Consider the following 12,858-nt stretch of genomic DNA (forward strand, 5'->3'; position numbering starts at 1 on the left):
AAAGGGAGGCGGCGGCGGAAAACAGACTGGGAGTTGTCGCAAAGTAAATACAGCGACATGCACAGTAGGCTAGGCTAACTGTTAAGATATTTACACAGTACATATCTTTTAATAAAAATACCCAAATTAAAACTCTGTAAGTAGCATCGTGTTTTTGCTTTGCATGACTGATAAGACCGACTCACAAAGCCAAATGCGAGTGTGTGTCATCATTTTATAAAGTCCCCTAAAGTTTTGTCCAACGGGTCAGCAGCGTTTTCAAACAAACATCTTCTGATTCACCGTTTTAATCTGGACGGGAGGCAGAAACGTAGCAAAAGGTCTCCGTTTTGTAACGAAAACACAGAGAGAGGGGCAGTCAGCTGATTGAGTGGCGCCTCTCTTTGCATCATGAAACTCACACTGAAGGATCAGTCTCTCTCTGCCTGATGCGCTGAGTGTCTGAGACAATTAAACTGTGTGTGTGAGAGAGAGATGAGCACAGCCGCGTCAGTTTCACATGATCGCTCCTGCGTGTTGCTACATTTGTCCTATTGCTGCTCAACTCTAATTGTAAATGATTACCATGGCGCATTAATCCCTTCTTGTCTGAGAAGGACTTCGGTGCTAGCTTTGAAAACCGCTCAGGCCATGCAGTGAAACAAACTGCCTTTGAAAAATTTATCTGGCGAGTATTACATCAACTGATCAACTTTTCTTAATGGCCTTTATAGCGACCACCGATCAAACTAGTTAAAGCCCTTATCAATCGATCACGATCGGTGATCGATCAGAGCACCCTTAAAAAACAAGGTCAGAAGCATTTTCAGACATCTCCTTATAGGTCTTCGTTTTGTCTGGAGGGGAGGTGCAAACGTAGCAAAAGGTCTCCATACACAACCATACACACTTGATTTCCTATGCGGTCTTACAAGATTATTCTGATGCAGCAGAATGATCCCCCCCCCCCCCCCATCCAATAAAATGCTTTTTTTAAATTAAACTGGCCTAACTAAAATGTATGTACATCATCATAAAATGTTATGACTGTGTAATGAGAACTGTATTCAGATGGCTGTACTCCTCTGCATCCTGAGTGCTGTCCTTGCTCTCCTTCTCGCTGCTCTACAGCCTCAGACTCTTAATTGGCTTCCCTGCAACCATTGTCTCCCTGCGTGTACCATTCCAGGGTTTTTTTCCTCCGTTTTCTGTTTTCAGCTGTAATTTGGCCCCTTCTGTGTTTTCATAAAGAGCCTATATAGGTATAATTGTAGTGTTGCCTTCCTGTTGTGTGGCTAGCTGAGGACTCGCAGGAGGGTCTGCAGGGCTTTGGTTTGGTTCAGGCTGAGCTGGCTGGGGTGTGGGCCATGTCAGGCCTAGCCTTTCCCAGCAGTTGGTCTCATTTTGTCTTTATCGTCATTTCTTTGTTCCTGTCTGGACTTTGAATGCAGGGTGTGTTGCCCGTGCCTTACCTTGCTTTAGAGTCACGTTTCACAGTGGTTCACCATTCTTTCTCCTTACCTCGTGTGGATTTATTGCATTGTGACTTCTAGACTGGGGAACATTGTGCTTGATATTTTTTTTTCCTTCTGGAAACGCCATCATTACATTATGTACATGGGGTGTGTGTGTGGCATGTGGGCAGGAGCATTGTGGAAACACGAAAACTGTCACCTGTTGCCTTACTCAACCTTTTTCACCTCTCTTTAAAGGTTTAAAGCGTGCACATGCATACACACTTACTCTTGGTAATTAATTAGATCCCTGGAGCTAGAGTGGAGAGCGAGTTGTCTCCGCTGCCCGTGTGTGTGCGTGCTCGTCTGTGTGTTCAGGAAGAGCACGACCAAAAGCGATGCATACCAGATGTTTTAGAAATGAGGTGGGTTTCACTGGAACGTAACACATTCCCAGGGATGTTTGCGGAAAGAAATTCTTCCTCATCTGTCAAGCATGTTATGCCCCCCCCCCCTTTCACCCTCTGTACTTTTTTTTTAATGGGGCTCTTGATGGGGTTCCTTTCCTTGTGCATCTGTAAGCACCATTCAGATGTAGGGGGGTGTGTGTGTGTGTGTGTGTGTGTGTTTGACGCTGGTGATTTGTGTATTTAATTTTCCCTTTGTTTACCGGTGGGCAAAATTGTTTCAGCTCAGACAGACACTTAAGTGGTTCGGGGTGATATTTGAGATGGGGTGAGTGTGTGTGTGTCTGAGGATGTGCGGCATGGGATGGAGGGACAGATGAACTGGCAGTGACTGCATGTTGAATGGCTCAAGTTGCAGCCTGCCACAGTGGGCATGCCTTTGTCTATTTGTGTTAGCAAAGTAAAGTCTGAGCACGCTCACTTGCACATGAGGGGAAGGGGCAAGCTGGGTACGTGCACCTAGTGAGGGCTGCATCTCATTCACTCATTATTTTCTAATAAATCATAGAATTGTTTGATCTTTTAAATGTCAGAAAATGGTAAAAACCATTAGTACAAGTTGGTCAATCTACCAATTGCTTGTTTTGTCCCAAAAAGATGCAGTAAACTGTCACATTTGAGAAGCTGACTATTATTTTTCCTTCATTTGATTTAACTGATGAATTGACTAATCATTTAAAGCAACATTATGTAAGATGTGGGGTTTTTTGTGTGTGATTTGTTCCCCCTGCCTTCATAGCTGTAAAAGTGCATTTGTTATGTTATATTACAATATGATCAAAAATAGAAAGTAGATAGAAATATTTCTAACTACCGTAAAACTTTTGGGCTTTTATTTGCTAAAATCACTGAATCGACCCTGTCTTTATTTGGGACAGGCGTCCATATGGGACAGGCCTTTAATTCTTTTCGCACAAAACTGAAACAGTTTATTTATTTAACAGAATCATACTTATGTAAAAATTATGAAATATCAAATGCACATCATTCATTTGATCTAGCTCCGACAGACAACTTATTTGTAAGGATTCAGAACTTCGATAAATTTTTCTGAAAAGCTGACCCTTACAGACTAAAGGAATATAAATAATCAAGGAACGGACACATTCGGACTTAACGAGCGCTTCAAACTTAACATGAGTCAGCACTTTTTCCCTCCTTTTCCTCTCTTGTAGCTATATAGGTTACATCGGTAAATGTAGAAGAATTAGGCTTTGGGTCTTGTTGTTTCCGTTAAATGTGGTCTGTGGTATTGTGGAGAATCTAACCGATCTAACAATGTTCAGCATATCCATATTGATCATATTTTTAAACATTAATATTTGTATTAACGATCTAAGCAGCTTAGAAGCAGCTAAAATGGGCGATCCTGCGGGGTTTGAGAGGTTTTATACATCCAAAGAACTTCTATAAAAACCAGACCAGGCGTTAAATTGAGGCAGGCATTTATTTGTCAAAATGTGTTCCCAAACCAGGCCAGTAAAGGAGGTAGGCGGCTATTTGGGACTCGGCTATTAATTGAAGTTTTACGGTACTTCGACAGCAAGAATGCCAGCTCCCTGTCTGTTCTCCATCATTTCAGATCTTTTAGCTTATGACAACAAGTAAAAGCCAGTCCGATATTTACTCTTGTCCGGTCTCTTGCTCGCTCACACTCCTTTCGTGGTCCTCGCTTTCTCTGACGAGGACTTCTTCTGTCTTCGCAGCCTCTACCATGATATCCATACTGACAATACCGAGCTGGCTTCTTCCAACGAACTTACATTGTACATTCTAGACTTTTTGCTTGTTCTTAAAGCTAGCTTGCTGAAGAGTTTTGTTGGTGTCGTAAAGCATTAGCCTGCGATAGATGTCCTGCCCAGGATATCAGTGTTAGATAATTCCAAGCGCTCTGGGCCAGAGAGGCGATGATAGGGACGCCATTCCCCCTATTACAAGTCAGTGTACCATCAAAATTATTTTGAAGCTGTTATTTTAAGATACTACATAATATTGCTTAAAGCTCTTTAACCCGCCTGGAGCTGGACTAAACGTCAGATAGATGATGAAAAGTGTGAAATGGGCTCATATGGCAGCACAATGCCCTTTGCTACTGTCACCTTTAGACCAGTCTAATATTATATGATCAAACATGGACTGAGTGTCATGGGTAATATTGTGGCTTAGAACAGGGGTGTATCTTTTTACTCCCAAAATATAGTATTTAATACATAATAATTAAACAAAATATATGTGTATTTTAAACTAAATATAATCTTGAATATTATTAGAAACGGAATCAGTGTTGAATACAAAACTATGCTGGAACTGTTGTATGTTTTTATTTTCAATATACAGTCTCTTCAAACTTCAGTGAATCAACCACATCAATATCCAGACCAATTAGTGTCTGTTCCTCAGAACACTTTATCACAGAAATAAGCTAAGCCAGAACTGTATTTCCATGTGCCTGACTCATAGGCTGAAACTGTTACTCCAGACGCCCAGGAGGTGACTGAGCTTCCTCATCCATCAGGCTCTGGCTCATCACCTCAGCAACCTCCTCCATGGCTCTCAGAGTAGATCAACAGGATCAACCTATCTGCTGCAAACGGGCGGGTTTGGGAAGGAGAAAGAGAAACAAAACGTCCCCTCCTACAGAGTGACATGTTTCTATTTTGATGATACAATAACTGTTAATTGCTGTAAAGCTTCAACTTTAAACCTACAGCTAAGGAGTTGCTTACTTTGCTGTAGTTGACGGGCTGTCTTGATGCACATCGTAGGCACTGTGTGCTATTAAAATGCAATCTAATTGTTTGTAAGAGATGGTTTGTGTAACCTATGCCAAAGTTGTTCTCAGAGGGTTTTCCTGCTTGAATCCTAAACTAGACAGATTGTTTTCTGCTGCCTACCCATGCACATTCCTGCCACTTTTCTAGCAAACAAAACCCTGCTTTACTGTTCTTGACTTTAATGTTTATGTTAAATTAAAGCTCAACTCTTTCTTTCTTTTCTTTTTTTTTTTCAGTCCTCTGCGCCAAAAACCTGGTGAAAAAAGACTTCTTCCGTGAGTATCTGCCAATCATAGCCGTTTATGATAAACCTATATTTGCTTTTCAAACCCTGATTGGTTTTCTCTTTTGGTTTTGTGGTATATGGTGCATGCACTGTATGATGCGGGTCACTTTTGGCCTGATAAAGTGCCTGCTCTCAGCTGCTGCTAGCCTTCAACGACACACTGGGATCTACTTATTTATCCATTTCAACAGATGTGGATGGTTTACTACATATGTCCATTTAAGTAGGAGCGTGTTGTCCACGTAGTGCCCCATCGCTTTAAACTGTAAAACAACTGTAAAATACTTTATCTATAAATAAGTGTTTTTAAAAAGTCACAAAAATATAGTGAATATATTTCCATTTTGGGCAACGTTTCTGCAACTACTTTGCTTAAAATACCAAGTTCTTTTCCTCCACTAAAGACTTAATAACTCATGTGTAGGCGTCTTTAGTGTTGTGAGTGTTTTGCTGTGTTTGGGTCAGGCTGTCATGGTGAGTGAGCATGTTAAGGGCTTCTGCTCACTCAGGTGGTTTCTGTGGTGCCCGTTCCTGCCATTCCAACACTCAGGAGTTGAGCAAACATTCAGTCAGGGAGTTGGCTGAGAGCACCACCAAAACCGTAGATAAAAATGTCTGTGTGCTTCCCTAATTGTGAACTAACATGCGTGTCTGTTCTGCCGTTGTGTTGACATGTTTGCGTCAATTATTGTGCTTGCTTCAACCACATCTACGTTATTTGCAGGAAAATGTCACACACAGGTCCCACCTATCGGTTATAGACCTGCCACAAATAATTATTTGCATTATAAATTAATCTCTAGATGTATATCAAAAATGTTTCTAATAGTAAGCAAAGAAAATACCTTTAAACAATACTGCAGCTAGCAGATACCATGCGTTGCAACTAGCAGACATTTGGTATTTCTCCAGATAGATTACTTAAATAATGTCCAACCCAACACCAAAGATTTTTGTGTGACTAATAAATTAATCTGCTTATACATTCAGCGATGATAACATGGTGTAACACACAAGACCAGCTTAATTAATTGAGAGCAACAAATTCAATGCATCTTATTTGCGACTGTAGTTTTGTCACCAAAGGACCTCCCATTTTTTTTTTAAATCAAAATGCACCAAAAAACAATGTGCGGAAGTAAACAATGACTAATCTGTGACTAGTCTAGACTGGTCCCCTAGCAGAAAACTGTGCTCTAGACACCACAGCATCTGTGTCAGTTGTTTATCACCATCTGTAGCGAGCTAACACCACTGTGTAATGTTGTTATTTGTCTTGTTAAATTGTTTGTTATCTGTTATTTATTCTTGGTGAATATGGCTGAAGCTGAGTGTGGCTGCGGCGTGTTTTCCTCTCTCCCTGCAGGCCTACCTGATCCCTTTGCCAAGGTTGTTGTGGATGGTTCAGGGCAATGCCACTCCACAGACACTGTGAGGAACACACTTGACCCCAAGTGGAATCAACACTATGACCTGTGAGTCCCAGAGACTTTGACACTTCTCACTGACCGCTGTTTTCAAAGACAAAAAAAAAAAATCAGATTCCATGTATGTTTATTTGAATACCCCCCACCTTCCTGAAGACTTAATCTAAACACAAACAGCAGTTTGAGGCCCTGCTTGGGCTATTACAATGCCTCACAATTTTTATGTCTGTCTTTTTTTTAACCCCAATAAGTGAGCATACAGAGCGTGTCAGACTGTGTCATTAACAGGGCCTAAACTGTAACAGATGTAAACAGCTCTTGCATCTGGTCTCTCACTTATCTAGATATTCTGTAATGACATAACCCTTCAGTTTCAGCAAAGAGTCTAAAAATGTCCCTTGGAGTGGTATTTAAAGAAACCGAAAAGGAGAGGCATCTCCAGTAGTATTTTCTTCCATTGACTGAAACACGTGCATGTCTTGTTGTATCCTGATTGCCTTTCCCAAAGATGGTTTGTGCCGCAAAAGTAACCTGGAAAAAAAATGGAGACAGAGCGCGTGAGTGAAAATGTGAGAGTGAAAGTTTCCAGTATTTGCCCCGGTGTTTATCCAACCGTCATGCAAAGCCAACAGCGAGAGGAAGCACATGTCTCCGTTTGTTTGGTTGCTGGGGATACAGGACCCTCTCTCTACATGGCTGTTAAATTAGCTGCTCATGTCACATTTGACAAGAGGGGGAAAAAGTCACGCGCATGCACCTGTAACGATGGATGGATGGGAGAGGAGAACACAAACTCGTGGAGCTTCTCTGCACTAATTTGTCCCAAGAGCCTGCAGACGTAGCAGACTGGAGTTTATGTGAAGATTCCTTCCGTTTCTGTGCCAGTGATAAGTTCAGCAACAGTGTACTGCCTTTACTGTCAGTCAGTGTTTATCCTCATGGCTAGCAGACGGACTCTCAGGTGGTGTGTTGCAGGAGAGGGGTTTTAATTGATTGAGAGCAGCCTAGAAAGCCTTCTGGCTGGCTCTCGCTTATTAAAATAGGACCTGCAACACCTGGCGTTCTGAACACAGCCTAGTGCGTTAAAGCTGTTGGCAGTGACTCTTTTTTTCCATTTGTTATAATGTGCTCATGTGAGGGAGTAGAAATCCTGTGTGTGCATACAGGGCCCTGGTTTTGTTGGTCAGCCACAGCCAGCAAACTGGCCCATGAACTGTGACCCTTCAGCATTGTTGCAGGATGTGGCCTGCATGCCAAGGATAGCAGACAGTCTGTCTGGCTGCGTGCCTCTCACACTCAGTCTGCCTGCACCACGTTTGTAAAACAGACAACCACTACTACAGGATATGGTTGAAATTAAGGAAACACTAACAAAACAACCACTCAAATTATAAAGGACAAGGACACAGTGATTATTAGTAATAAATATATAAAGATGTACTTCATCGTCATAGTCAGTGTCATGAAGTGTTTTTGGAGTGTCCCTCCAGTGTGCACTCAACTTGGTTAATTAGAAGTTCTTCAAATATGGCATAGTTAAATAATATAAGTGCCCAGTCTAGACTCAAATGATTTACGCCCACCCATCCATCCATCTTTCATCCCACCATCCAACTTGAATTTGTATAGAAGCACCCAGTTAAATAGGCACCACCATCAATGGCTTTCTTAGATCTTTAGTAGTATTACCATGTAGCATAATTGGGGCTGAACAAAAGGAAAAGAAATAAGTGCTACGATGCAGTAGTGTTTTTTGCCAGCTGAAAACGCCACCTGCTGTTCTGAAAACGCCAAGCTGGGAGTGCTAGGGTGCGTTTTGGAGGCGCAGTGTTTTTTGTTTTATTTCGAGACGTTGTGGTTGCTATAAGTAGGTTAGCCTACTTAATTTTAGTGAATGTAAAAATGTCACCACAAAGTACGCAGGCCTACTTGCTCAGCACCTCGTGACGCATCTGGCGTTTTTACCAGCTTGAAAAAACGCGGCGCTCCCATTGCAATGAATTGGAAAAAGACGCTGGCGTCAGAAAAAAACCGCTTTGGTGGACACGGGCCCTTACAGATTCATCTGATATGTTTATCAGAGGAATTCTGTTAAATCTGTCAAACTTTATATTTTAATGCCTGTTTCATTTCACTTTAAAACGCAACTGCTTCCCCTTGGAGAACCAGAAGCTGCTTGGTTCAACCATTTATCCATCGCTTTTAGACTTCTGCGCCTGCTTGCTAACTAGTTTTCACATAGTCTCTATTGCAACATGTAGTGTTCAGGTGTTACAGCTGACGTGTGTGTGTGTGTGTGTGTGTGTGTGTGTTTTTGTCATTTTTATTTTAATCAAATTAGTAAAGCTACTCTGAGATCTTTTCATGTACCTCTTGGTTAGTGCAGGAGTACCAGAGGTTATGAATCACTGTTCTGCAGTTAAGTGGGTTTTTTTTGTTTGTTTTTTACAGGAAACCTATTTAGCTGTTCAGTAGTGTCTATGTATTAAAAAGGTCTGTCAATCAGTTTGAGAATATCAGCATGTTCCAGTCCAAGCTGTGAATGTTAGTAGTGGGCCTTCCCTTTTGTGTCTGTTTGTATCTTGGACTGTGTAGTCACAGTCCAAGATACAAACAGACACAAAAGCTGTTGCTGTACTGTAAGGGTTTTCTTTTAGTTTGACCATATGTTCTTGGCAGTAACTTGCAGGAAAAAGCTACTAAAAACAGTGCAGAAGATGTCTCTTGTATGAGTCTGCCAAATAAAAGGATGTATTTAGAAAGCACATCTGACTCTTTAAATCTGCTCTTTTATTGCAATTTTCCCATTGTGTCTCTCTGTGTGTGTGTGTGTGTGTGTGTGTGTGTTGCCTATGACTGGTATTAAAAATCTTAGCCAGACTAATGAATTTTATTACATGGACTGTGATCCAGATGAGGGTTTGGTTGTAATACTTCCCTCCCGTCACGTCTGTCTGACATCGCAGCTCTCTCACATCGCACCCCAGACAGGCATTTGGCATTGGCTCAAAATGTCCAGACATCTTACTCACAGCCCCATTGTTTCATATCCCTTTTGGTAAGCAGCATGATAATTACAGTGGGATGCAGTTCTGCAAATCGTACAGATGATTAGTTTTAGGATGAAGGAGGGGAGCCCACGCGAGCCGCTGTGCCATGACTGGTTCACATGGAGGGGTTTTATCACACCCTCGGCCGACACATGAGGAGCACCACGAATGCGCTGGAGGGAAAGGAAATAATCAGTTTCATCTGTTTCTTATTCTTTACACATCTTTGGCTGTGTGTATACAATATAATTACCTGACCATGTTCTTTACTTGTATAGCAGGCAAATATTTATTTCCTTTAATATTGGTTTTTGCCATGCTAGTTGCATAGCTCAAGGGATGACACTGACATGAACCTTCTGCTCAAAGCACCACTCGGCCTTAGAACAGCCACACAGAGCCGCTAGCGTGGATGTAGACTCGTAGTCATGTGTGTTATCTTTTGTTCTGTAATAATTGATTCAGTTCCACCTCTAACTATGTGATGATGATCTTTATCTCCACATTAGTGGCATCACATCGCTCTCTCACGCCAAGCAACTTATTAACAACTTCTTCAGTTAAAGAGTAGGGGGTCCTACTCTTTGCAGAATGTCCCAATGTGTTTACTTTCGTTTATGAACCTCTCCTAAACATCTCATTAGCTGATTCAAAAATAGTTTACTTGGAGGCAAACAACCCTTGAATTATATAACTAATGTAACTACTCTCCACATTTGACAGCATGATTGATGACCGTTTATATCCAATTACATTTTCAATTAAGCTGGTCATTCAGATTTTTCATATAAAACCAAAAGGGGCTAATTTTAAAAAATACATTTTGTATAAACTTTTACTACAGTGACAGATTCTCACAGTATTTTCACATTCGCAGCATCTTTGTTGCTGCTCATCGCGTCACTGTAGTTAAAAATGTATGTCATCCCTCTGTGGCATCTCTCCTCCGTCAGTCCTCCGTCTCCCTCCCCCGGATATGTGGGGAGGTGGTGCTGTGAATATTATAAATGATTCACAGTCTGCTTGTGGTGCTCTGTCTCATACTCAGACGCTCAGGGTCAGATTTACACATACACTGGCTGAAAAATATGTCTGTCACCCCACCTTCCTCTTTCGCATCCCGACTGTGTCTTGTAATGTGTCCTTGACACTGCGACTTAGCGGTAGCCTCTGTAGCAGATATGTGTCTCCCCTGCATTGCTGGGGACATCCTGACTGAGCCTCTTGTCAGCACATTAGCTGTTACATGTGGACATTACCAGTGCCTCTCTAATAAGTGATTCTCACTGCATCTATGAGAGAGCATTTCGCTATTGAATAACTCCTCCTTCATTCTTTGCCCTCAGGTACATCGGAAAATCTGATTCGATCACCATCAGTGTGTGGAATCACAAGAAGATTCACAAGAAGCAAGGGGCTGGGTTCCTGGGCTGTGTCCGCCTTCTGTCCAACGCGATCAACCGCCTTAAAGACACAGGCTGTAAGTGTCCGTGTTACTCCAATGTAACAACCTGTCAATGGTGTCTTCTTATATGTTGACATTTCTGAACTGTATTGGGACTCTGTGGCTCTGTCTGGTCACTAGTGAAGGGAGCCATGTTGCATATTAAAGGTGTCCTGTGTGCCCGTTTTGTTTGTATGGAGCGCCCAAGAAACACTGTTGTCGCCACTGTCACGCTATTCCGCTGATTAGCCATTGCCAATGGTAACATGCAAAGAAGTTGATGTCCAGAATTTTTATTATTTCCAGATTCTTCTTTGTTGTTGTTCTGAAAATGAAATTATTCTACAGTTGCAGCACAGATTTTGCTGCAAAACTACACATCATCTTTTACTTTTGTGACCTATTTATTAGTTGTTTAGTTAGCTCAGGTGGGTTAATTTCTGTTATTCATGAGATGTCCGTCATCTGATTGCCACAGCCATCATGGTAAAATAAGGCCGTATTCATCAAGCCAGTCTTACACCTGTAGTGTGATTAAAAAGCAGAAGTTAATAACACTGCTGCTGTCGGGGCTAAATGACAGAATATAGAGTAGCTCCTTTTAGTGTCCCGTCTCCCTCACTAGATCTGACAGAGGCCAGACCTGTGTGTGAGAGGGGTCAGCACTCTGCCCCCTGCCAGAACAGGATGAGCCAATCAGCATCACCCTGCAATTACTGTAAAAATGTCCCATGTCAGAGGCTAACTGGATAAGAGAGATGGAGGCTTTAGTAAATGGCTCCTAGTAAAAGCAGTGCCAGACAGTTGTAGCATCAACAAAGCGGCCTGGAGTGATTTTATTTTATTTTTTTCCTGCGTTGGGGAGGTGGTACCAGCTCCCCCGGTCCTGCAGCCTTGTAGGCAGAAACGGGAAAGAATCCCACTGCTTTCCCTAGAAGCCCCTGACACTGTTGTTTTCCTGGAGCGACACAGGAAACCTGAACCTTGTGCCACAGCTGTGAGTGGTTTGCCTCCACATTTCCTTTCTCTCCTGGCCTCCTCCTCACCCCTGAGTTTCCCCTTCAGTCTCCTGCATAGACTGGCAGCATGTGCACACACGCACACACAAAATGCCATTGTGACTAACCTCCCTCTATCTTCGTCTGCCGATCTAGACAACCGGTCATTTCACACAGACATGCATAATTGTACAGCTATTTAAGTGTAAGCGTAGATTTGTTGTGTTCCCTCTGTTGTGGTCTCTCTCTCCCCCCTGTGAGTGTTTGTCATTCTTTTGTTGCTTTTGTATGGAATTTACCAGCAGTTGCAGTTTTGTCCCCTCCACAGACCTTAGAGAGGGCATCGAGTTGACTACAACATTTGTGTATAATTGTAGAGTGTCTGGAGTTGACTGTAACGTTTCTGTATAATTGCAGAGTGTCTGTGTTTCTTGTCTTTTTGTATATGACGCGTATATATTTAAATGTATGTACTTGTGAGTGCACTTCTCTGCATACATTTGTGTGTGTGTGTGTGTGTGTGTGTGTGTGTGTTTTCTGTTTTCTCTGTGGCTGCTGACCTCCGGCCAGCCCTGTAACGGTCTGACCATTGCCTGTTTTGGTCCCTGTTTAGTCTAGACAGACATCCTGAACTGATCTGCATGACACCCAGACAACAGAGAGAAGATAGTGGCATTTCTCATGTCTGCAGGCAACTTGGACATTTTTTTTGTCTGCCTTTTTTTTCCGCCTGATCTTTTTCTTTTTCCCTCACTCTCAAATTCCGCAGACTTTAAGAAGTTCAGACAAAGAGTTTCCAGACTTTGGCAGAAGTTCATGTCCATGCTAAGACGGAGTGGAATAGTGCAGGCTTTGTACTGAAATTTGTCAAATGTTTGACCTCTACATTTGAACTGAAGCCTGCTCTATACCGATGCTCAGTGAGATTTTTACAGCCTGTGGCTGTTCCACAGACCAGACCATCTGTTCCAGGGCACAG

The 12,858-nt window shown here is 42.2% G+C and overlaps 1 protein-coding gene across 1 annotated transcript in view; it reads left to right on the forward strand.

Moving 5' to 3' along the window:
- LOC119883833 (E3 ubiquitin-protein ligase SMURF2) overlaps positions 1–12,858 on the forward strand; it is a 55,878-nt gene that overhangs the window by 21,814 nt on the left and 21,206 nt on the right. The window contains exons 2-4 of the mRNA XM_038694411.1: positions 4,911–4,949; positions 6,327–6,435; positions 10,784–10,917. Coding sequence (XP_038550339.1) covers positions 4,911–4,949; positions 6,327–6,435; positions 10,784–10,917 — 282 coding nt within the window. The remainder of the gene's footprint in view (positions 1–4,910; positions 4,950–6,326; positions 6,436–10,783; positions 10,918–12,858) is intronic.

Source organism: Micropterus salmoides, unplaced genomic scaffold (assembly GCF_014851395.1).
Source record: "Micropterus salmoides isolate LMB-PRFRI ecotype aquatic unplaced genomic scaffold, ASM1485139v1 Ms_hic_scaffold_10, whole genome shotgun sequence".
Lineage (NCBI taxonomy): Eukaryota > Metazoa > Chordata > Actinopteri > Centrarchiformes > Centrarchidae > Micropterus > Micropterus salmoides.